The sequence below is a fragment of the Trichomycterus rosablanca genome, chromosome 19 (assembly GCF_030014385.1).
Source record: "Trichomycterus rosablanca isolate fTriRos1 chromosome 19, fTriRos1.hap1, whole genome shotgun sequence".
In the NCBI taxonomy this organism is placed as follows: Eukaryota; Metazoa; Chordata; class Actinopteri; order Siluriformes; family Trichomycteridae; genus Trichomycterus; species Trichomycterus rosablanca.
The window spans coordinates 27234651-27245193 of NC_086006.1; the positions used below are offsets into that span (position 1 = coordinate 27234651).

The window sequence follows — 10543 nt, forward strand, 5'->3', positions numbered from 1 at the left end:
AACATATCCAAGTCCCAGCCGGATGCGGTCAGGTGAGAGCTGGTCAGACTTCTCCACTAAACTATAGGATTAGGACACGTCCCATGTTTTATTGAAACCTGAAACGTGACTCTTGTTTTTGCTCCCTCAGCTCGGTGCCAAACCGCTACACGTTCACCTGCCCCTACTGCCACGGCCCCAACTTCGACCAGGACGGCCTGGTGAAGCACTGCAACTCCCAGCATGCCCAGGACCCACGCCAAGTGGTGAGCCCTATTCTTGGATGTAGAAATAGGTCAGGACGCCATGTCCAGGTTTTTTATATAACCGTGCTGTAACGCGGGAGGTTCCCCGACTCCACGTGAAGAGCTCTGCGTTTCTGTGATGATTTAATGTGTTGATCTGGGTTAGAGAATGACGTGCTGATGCTCCGTGTGTGTTTGTGGGTACAGGTCTGTCCTATCTGTGCCTCCATGCCCTGGGGAGACCCCAGCTATAGGAGCGCAGATTTCTTCCAGCACCTCCGAGTCAGACACACCTTCAACTACGACACGTTCGTGGTGAGTAAAATAAATCTACACATCGAGAAATAAAGAAATAATCGAAATAATAATAAAAATAATAAAAATTAAAGAAACAAACGAAATAATAATAAAAATAATAAAAATAAAAAAAACAAACGACAATAATAATAAAATGAAAAATAAAATAAATAAAATATAATAATAATAATAATAAGAAGAAGATGATAAAGCATACATAATAATAATAAAATTAAGAATTATGAAAAATAAAGAAAAAAATTACATAATAATAATAAAAATAATAATTATAACAATAATAATACAAATAAAAATGAAAGAAATAAACGACAATAATAATAAAAATAATAAAAATTAAAGAAAAAAAAAATTACATAATAATAATAATAATAAAAATTAAAGAAATAAACGACACAATAATAATAATAATAATAATAATAATAATAATAATAAAGAAATAAATGACAGTAATAATAAGAATTAAAGAAATAAATGACATAATAATATTAATAATAATAATAATAAAGAAATAAATTACATAATAATAATAATAATAATAATAATACAGAAATAAATGACAGTAATAATAATAATAATAAAAATTAAAGAAATAAATGACATAATAGTAATAAGAATTAAAGAAATAAACGACATAATAATAATTATAATAATTAAAGAAATAAATGACATAATAATAATAATAATAATAAAGAAACAACATAATAATATTAATAATAAACAATAAAAATGTAGGAAATAAACGATATAATAATAATTAGAAGATGATGATAAAACATTTATAATAATTGCATGGTAATATAACAATAACAATCATAATAATAATAATAAAATAATGAAAGTAGCAATAATAATGATAGCAGCAGTAATAAAATAATAACAATAATGGTAATAATAATAATAATAATAATAACAATAATAATAATAATAATAACAATAATAACAGTAATAAGAATACTAAAATTATTGTTATTATTATTATTAATTTTATCAGTAATAATAATAATAATAAGAAGAAGAATAGTTATTATTATTTAAATTTTCTAAACACATAAATTAGTCTCAGCCAATTCAGTTTCTTCTAATTTATTTGCTTTCTGGTGAAATGATAGTATTATTAAAAATAATAAACTCTACAGTGTAGAATTAATAAAACTTAAAAGCTATATGCAGAATATGAAATATTTCATTGTTGGATAAAAGATTTGATTATTATTATAAATTCATGAGATAATCAGCAAACCAGTGAGTGACTGTCTGCCACACAGAACTGGGATTACATGTCCTCTCTGACATCACATAAAGGATATAAAGAAACTCTAGTGGTCTCTGACTTTAACCTCACTGATCACTTTTCGGCAGTGACCTCAGAAATGCTTCCCTGAATAAATTCTCACAGACACTACCCAAAATCTTGTGGGAGGCCTAACTAAATAAGTGGACTCAGTGTTTATGGTTTATAGCGGTTATGGTTTCAGTCGTTTCTCCGTCTTACTTCTGCTCATTTATTCTGTGCTGTTTCCGTTATTTTGTCCACGGCCTGTATTGCACAGATTAGGCGGATCGAACCCGCGTTCGCGAGACAGTAGACGACGCGTTCAGCGAGGAACCGGCTTGTTTTCTCGGTGCAGATGACAACTAGATGAATCACTGAATCCTTTCTGAATTGAAATATGATGTGCGTGTGGGGCCGGTGTGAAATCGACGTTATTGAAACACCACCGCTTATCAGCTTCTCCACAGAAATTAGGAGCCGAATTTCGTGCTTTCGCTCGGGTCCGACGCCGCAGCGCGCCGTGCAACGTCAGCAGAAAGAACATTTCTCCCTCTGAAATATGGGACACGTCCACTCTGCATTGTTTGGGAATCAGTCTGGACAGTAAATTGCGGCTGAAATTACATCCAGTGGATGTTTCAGCTCGGCTCGCTTCTCATTTACATGCTGTAATATCACAATTCTGAGGGGGGAAATGTGATCAGTGATATTAGTGAACAGACACAATACTGGAACACTGTAGTAGTCTGGTGGATTATACACACACACACACACACACACACACACACACACACACACACACATATATATATATATATATATATATATATACAGTGTATCACAAAAGTGAGTACACCCCTCACATTTCTGCAAATATTTCATTATATCTTTTCATGGGACAACACTATAGACATGAAACTTGGATGTAACTTAGAGTAGTCAGTGTACAGCTTGTATAGCAGTGTAGATTTACTGTCTTCTGAAAATAACTCAACACACAGCCATTAATGTCTAAATGGCTGGCAACATAAGTGAGTACACCCCACAGTGAACATGTCCAAATTGTGCCCAAATGTGTCGTTGAACCTCCCTGGTGTCATGTGTCAAAATCCCAGGTGTAAATGGGGAGCAAGGCTGTTAAATTTGGTGTTTTGGGTACAATTCTCTAATACTGGCCACTGGATATTCAACATGGCACCTCATGGCTAAGAACTCTCTGAGGATGTGAGAAATAGAATTGTTGCTCTCCACAAAGATGGCCTGGGCTATAAGAAGATTGCTAACACCCTGAAACTGAGCTACAGCATGGTGGCCAAGGTCATACAGCAGTTTTCCAGGACAGGTTCCACTCGGAACAGGCTTCGCCAGGGTCGACCAAAGAAGTCGAGTCCACGTGTTTGGCGTCATATCCAGAGGTTGGCTTTAAAAAATAGACACATGAGTGCTGCCAGCATTGCTGCAGAGGTTGAAGACGTGGGAGGTCAGCCTGTCAGTGCTCAGACCATACGCCGCACACTGCATCAACTTGGTCTGCATGGTCGTCATCCCAGAAGGAAGCTGACGCACAAGAAAGCCAGCAAACAGTTTGCTGAAGACAAGCAGTCCAAGAACATGGATTACTGGAATGCCCTGTGGTCTGACGAGACCAAGATAAACTTGTTTGGCTCAGATGGTGTCCAGCATGTGTGGCGGTGCCCTGGTGAGAAGTACCAAGACAACTGTATCTTGCCTACAGTCAAGCATGGTGGTGGTAGCATCATGGTCTTGGGCTGCATGAGTGTTGCTGGCCCTGGGGAGCTGCGGTTCATTGAGGGAAACATGAATTCCAACATGTACTGTGACATTCTGAAACAGAGCATGATCCCCTCCCTTCGAAAACTGGGCCTCATGGCAGTTTTCCAACAGGATAACGACCCCAAACACAACCTCCAAGATGACAACTGCCTTGCTGAGGAAGCTGAAGGTAAAGGTGATGGACTAAACCCAATTGAGCACCTGTGGCGCATCCTCAAGTGGAAGGTGGAGGAGTTCAAGGTGTCTAACATCCACCAGCTCCGTGATGTCATCATGGAGGAGTGGAAGAGGATTCCAGTAGCAACCTGTGCAGCTCTGGTGAATTCCATGCCCAGGAGGGTTAAGGCAGTGATAATAATGGTGGTCACACAAAATATTGACACTTTGGGCACAATTTGGACATGTTCACTGTGGGGTGTACTCACTTATGTTGCCAGCCATTTAGACATTAATGGCTGTGTGTTGAGTTATTTTCAGAAGACAGTAAATCTACACTGCTATACAAGCTGTACACTGACTACTCTAAATTATATCCAAGTTTCATGTCTATAGTGTCGTCCCATGAAAAGATATAATAAAATATTTGCAGAAATGTGAGGGGTGTACTCACTTTTGTGATACACTGTATATATATATACTGTATATACAGTATGTGTATATAAATAATACCTAAATATATTTAGATACATATTTTATTCACTTTATTCATTTTTACCACCTGCGTTATCATGGTCAGGTTTGCAGTGGGTACAGTTACCCTGGACTCACTGGGTGCCATGCAGTAACGCACCCTGGACATAATGCCAATCCATCATTGGATCATGGGGCCTCGGCTACCCCCATCTTCCACTCCCCACCCTGCCTTCACATTACACCCAGTGAGTCCAGGGAAACTGCACCCACCGCAAGCCTGACCAGGATAAAGTGGTGGTAAAAGATTACTAATAAAAAAACTATATATATATACAGTGTATCACAAAAGTGAGTACACCCCTCACATTTCTGCAGATATTTAAGTATATCTTTTCATGGGACAACACTGACAAAATGACACTTTGACACAATGAAAAGTAGTCTGTGTGCAGCTTATATAACAGTGTAAATTTATTCTTCCCTCAAAATAACTCAATATACAGCCATTAATGTCTAAACCACCGGCAACAAAAGTGAGTACACCCCTTAGTGAAAGTTCCTGAAGTGTCAATATTTTGTGTGGCCACCATTATTTCCCAGAACTGCCTTAACTCTCCTGGGCATGGAGTTTACCAGAGCTTCACAGGTTGCCACTGGAATGCTTTTCCACTCCTCCATGACGACATCACGGAGCTGGCGGATATTCGAGACTTTGCGCTCCTCCACCTTCCGCTTGAGGATGCCCCAAAGATGTTCTATTGGGTTTAGGTCTGGAGACATGCTTGGCCAGTCCATCACCTTTACCCTCAGCCTCTTCAATAAAGCAGTGGTCGTCTTAGAGGTGTGTTTGGGGTCATTATCATGCTGGAACACTGTCCTGCGACCCAGTTTCCGGAGGGAGGGGATCATGCTCTGCTTCAGTATTTCACAGTACATATTGGAGTTCATGTGTCCCTCAATGAAATGTAACTCCCCAACACCTGCTGCACTCATGCAGCCCCAGACCATGGCATTCCCACCACCATGCTTGACTGTAGGCATGACACACTTATCTTTGTACTCCTCACCTGATTGCCGCCACACATGCTTGAGACCATCTGAACCAAACAAATTAATCTTGGTCTCATCAGACCATAGGACATGGTTCCAGTAATCCATGTCCTTTGTTGACATGTCTTCAGCAAACTGTTTGCGGGCTTTCTTGTGTAGAGACTTCAGAAGAGGCTTCCTTCTGGGGTGACAGCCATGCAGACCAATTTGATGTAGTGTGCGGCGTATGGTCTGAGCACTGACAGACTGACCCCCCACCTTTTCAATCTCTGCAGCAATGCTGACAGCACTCCTGCACCTATCTTTCAAAGACAGCAGTTGGATGTGACGCTGAGCACGTGCACTCAGCTTCTTTGGACGACCAACGCCAGGTCTGTTCTGAGTGGACCCTGCTCTTTTAAAACGCTGGATGATCTTGGCCACTGTGCTGCAGCTCAGTTTCAGGGTGTTGGCAATCTTCTTGTAGCCTTGGCCATCTTCATGTAGCGCAACAATTCGTCTTTTAAGATCCTCAGAGAGTTCTTTGCCATGAGGTGCCATGTTGGAACTTTCAGTGACCAGTATGAGAGAGTGTGAGAGCTGTACTACTAAATTGAACACACCTGCTCCCTATGCACACCTGAGACCTAGTAACACTAACAAATCACATGACATTTTGGAGGGAAAATGACAAGCAGTGCTCAATTTGGACATTTAGGGGTGTAGTCTCTTAGGGGTGTACTCACTTTTGTTGCCGGTGGTTTAGACATTAATGGCTGTATATTGAGTTATTTTGAGGGAAGAATAAATTTACACTGTTATATAAGCTGCACACAGACTACTTTTCATTGTGTCAAAGTGTCATTTTGTCAGTGTTGTCCCATGAAAAGATATACTTAAATATCTGCAGAAATGTGAGGGGTGTACTCACTTTTGTGATACACTGTATATATATATACACATCAGTGGGTAGCACTGTCGCCTCACATCAAGATGGTCCTGGGTTCGATCCCCAGGTGTGGCAGGTCCGGAGGTCCTTTCTGTGTGGAGTTTGCATGTTCTCCCCATGCTCCGGTTTCCTCCCACAGTCCAAAGACGTGCAGGTTATTCAGAGCTACAAAATTGTCCATGACTGTGTTGAAACTGATGAATCTTGTATAACCAGTAACTGCCCGTCCTGTCATGAATGTAACTTAAGTGTAAAACATGACGTTAAAATCCTAATAAATAAATAAATTACTCATTATTAAAACATCTCCTTGTTCCATGTTGTCTTCAGGATTTCTCTGCAGACGAGGAGGCCATGATGCAGGAGGCCATTCAGCGCTCACTCATGGATAACTGAGGTTCCCATCCTGGGGGGGGTTACCAAGTTCAACAGAGATCCAGGGTTCCTCCCGTGTACAATCAGACCTTCTTTATCTTTTCTATGTTTAACCAAAGCAGGGTGTGTGGATTCTACAATAATATCATTAGATAATCAACATGTAGCCGTTGTGGTGATGAGTGTTTGAGCTGTTGTGCATTATTTTGTAAGCACTTGTACATACATGGATGTGAGAGTCCTACGATCGACCAATCAGAATAATCACCAACAGTTTTGGTCCTAAAAATACTTCTGGAATGCAGTGAAACTCCTACATACCATAATATTATATATATATATAATATATTATAATGTTTACACCTAACATCAAGTGAATCAGAATCTCACTAGAAACAAACAGTATAGAATTATTGGTTATATTATATTATAATATTGTGAATTGTTGACATGATGTTAATTAGAAATAATGAGTAACGTTGACGTTTAAATAATAAAAACAATCTTGTTTGAAGTAAAATGTAATGATGGTGCACTGGTTTTGGGTGTTTGGGTGGTTTTGGCTCTTATACAGACATGATTGGCTGTGTCTGAGGTCGGGAGGGCTGAGGGGACTCCTCATCACTGCTGCAGTTGCGACCTCTGCTGGCGGTTCGAGGTGCTGCACAGAGACGCTGAGCGACAGAGAGCTCTCTGTAGGGGGCGCATGTTACGTACGGCTCTCCTCGGTCAGGGTCTGCAGCAGTGGATCAGACACAATTAGGGAATTGGATACGACTAGATTAGGAGAAAAAGGAAAAAGTGCGTAATCAAACCCTTTTACCTGATGTCCTTTTTATACATATTTTTACATTTAGTCACCTCCAGAATTGCAAATTGTTTCTATTCAAACCAGATGTAGAATGAAGAATTTGTTGTGACGTGTTTGTTACTAGTGTGGTCGTAACCAGAATAAGGTTTTTTTTTTGTCCTGCTGGAACTTTGAATAAACTGCATCAAACGTGATTGGTACGACTGATCCTCTGATTTCTGTCAGTGTGACGCCTGTAGTTCTGTGTTTATGTTATACACTCGTATATGTTCATTAATTGGATTTAACAACTGCTTGAAGCCAGAGATTAAGCCTTAGATTGCTACTTATTTACTCCTAGGACAAAGTTTAGATCAGCCAATCTACCTTCTGCATGTTTTGAGAAGCGAGAGGAAAGCAGAGAACCCAGTGGAAATGTAGGTGGACCCAAAACATGCCAGAACATCTCGCAGTACGTGATTTGAGATGAGAATCGAACCTAGGTTCCGCATCCCCAGACTGCTCTACTTAGTTTCTTATACTATATGTGAGCAGTCTCATGAAACAATATCAGTACACACACACACACACACACACACACACACAGTCAACACCTGCAGCTAAACAAAATCATTTAATAATAATAATTTTTTTTTATTTTTTATTATTATTTATTAGGATTTTAACGTAGACAGGAACGGTTATTACACAAGATTCATCAGTTCACAAAGTTATATATCGAACACAGTCATGGACAATTTTGTATCTCCAATTCACCTCACTTGCACGTCTTTGTACTGTGGGAGGAAACCGGAGCTCCCTGAAGAAACCCACACAGACACGGGGAGAACGTGCAAACTCCACACAGAAAGGACCTGGACCGCCCCACCTGGGGATTGAACCCAGGACCTTCTTGCTGTGAGGCGACAGTGCTACCCACTAAATCACCCAATAATAATAATAATAATAATTATTATTATTATTATTATAATAATTATATTAATAATAGTTATATAATTTTAACAACACTAATAATAATACCAATAACAACGATTGTAAAATAATTATGATAATTATAAATATTATTATTATTGTAATAAATAATAACGTCAATAGTAATAATAATAATAATAATTATTATTATAAATTGTAATAAATAATAACATCAATACTAATATTACGACTACTACTACTAATAAAATTCACCAGCTGAAGTTTTTCCATAATATAAAAATAATAATAATAATTGATAATCCTACTTTAATTAGCATTAAAAATGATTTCAAGTGAAAATAAGTGAACACATTCACTACATGTAACAAACCTCTGCAGATTTTAATGCATATGGGGAAACAAACAATATATTTAATGTTCAATTTGCACATCATGAATAAACATTTTACATTTTAGTTCATCATCATCATCATCACCAGTGTAACACAGCACCTCTGTTTCAGCTCGTACGTGTCACCATGCAGCAATCTGACAGATTTGTAGTTTTTTGCAGCATATTTTGTATATTTGATCAGAAACCTGAAGTCAAAATAAAAAATCAGTGTTTGTTGTGTTATTAAAGCTGCAGTTTTGATACAGAAAGCAGAAAGCAGGAGTATAATCATGTACATCAGTAATCAGATAATAACGTTCGCTGTTGGCTTCCTGTGCAGTAGGGGGCAGTATTGCTCTACTAGTTCAACACAGTCTCTGGTTCCCTGTACGGACAATTACAATAAACTGCATTTATTTTACTGACTGAATAAAGTTATTTTAAATGCAGTAGACATTTAGTACAGTCAATTTTATTGTGATCATATGATTTCTGCAGTTATTTATTTATTAGGATTTTAACGTTTTACTTTACATTATTATGTTATATATTTTACTGTAATTATTGTTATTTATTATTATTATTATTATTATTATTATTATTATTATTATTATTATTATTAAGCACACATCATCTAGTGGGACGTTATAATCTGTTTATTTAAATCTAATCATTTGAACGTAGCATTTATTTTACATACTTGCTTTTTGTGACTAAGAAATAATCTTAAAAACTGTGTTAAAAACCCATGTTTTCACTATTAGTAACAGTTAGTCTTGGTCTTTAAACTACTTCTGGAATCAGATTAAGCTGTGGCTGAATTACAACTGTCCTCATTTTGATTACTAGATCAGACAAAATCTATCCCCAAAACACAAACGATACTAAAAGTATTGCTTACTTATCCCCCTCCTCAGAGGCCCAGAATAAAAAAAAACATTTATATTCAGCATAATTCACAATATTTGTATATTATACTGTTCACGCCTAAAATCAAATAAATCATAATCCCAATCATAAGCCACAAAGTATATAATTATTGTTTAAATCATGTTAATTAAAAATAATGAGTAACATTTACGTATCAAATAATAAAAACAATCTTGTCTGGAGCAAAGTGTCATTAAAAAAAGTGATTTTTGACTTGTGATCACTTGATTCAAATGTAAGTGATGTTACAGGGGGACTGTACATGGTTCACTACATTCACCCAAAACTAAAACCAGTTTTTGCTCAGTTATTATTACATGCATGTTGACAGCATTTGTACAGCTGGGTACTAGTTGATGTTCCGGTTCATTCCAGACCTGTTTAGTGGGGCTGAGGTCAAGGCTCTGTGCAGGACTTTGGAGTTTCTTTAAACTTTGCTTTGTGCACAGTCATGCTGAAACAGGAATGAGCCTTCCCTAAACTGTTTCTGCAAAGTTGGAAGCATATTATTTCTTTAATATTATTAATTAATTACACATGTTAGCAATTGTGACTAAAACACAAATTCTAAAAATTAGAAGGGGTGTCCCAATACTTTTGTCCATTCAGTGTATTTGTTTCCCTCCTCTCTCACCCGTTCTGTCATTTTCTCTTTCTCCAGCTTGTCACATCTGATGGCTGAAAGTACTAAATCCTGATAAATTAAAGCTCTTTAATTATTTAAAAACAGACCGAGTGATTTATGTGTCCACACGAGACTTCCAGAGCAGAGCGAGAGAATGTGTGTGTATGTGTGTGTGTGTGTGTGTGTGTGTGTGTGTGTGTGTGTGTGTTCGGGTTATTAGAGGGATTTTAACCGTAAACCTCTCGTCTATTCCCCTGGACATTTCAAGGGTAGACA

The 10543-nt window shown here is 37.7% G+C and overlaps 1 protein-coding gene across 3 annotated transcripts in view; it reads left to right on the forward strand.

Moving 5' to 3' along the window:
- Positions 1 to 7600, forward strand: part of rnf114 (ring finger protein 114) — a 16064-nt gene extending 8464 nt beyond the window's left edge. For all 3 annotated transcript variants that reach the window (XM_063015168.1, XM_063015169.1, XM_063015170.1), the window contains 4 exons: positions 1 to 32; positions 131 to 245; positions 432 to 539; positions 6551 to 7600. The exon at positions 1 to 32 is cut by the window's left edge and continues 75 nt beyond it. In XM_063015168.1, the coding sequence (XP_062871238.1) occupies positions 1 to 32; positions 131 to 245; positions 432 to 539; positions 6551 to 6616 (321 nt within the window). In that variant the 3' untranslated portion in view covers positions 6617 to 7600. The remainder of the gene's footprint in view (positions 33 to 130; positions 246 to 431; positions 540 to 6550) is intronic.
- The last annotated feature ends 2943 nt before the right edge of the window (positions 7601 to 10543 follow it).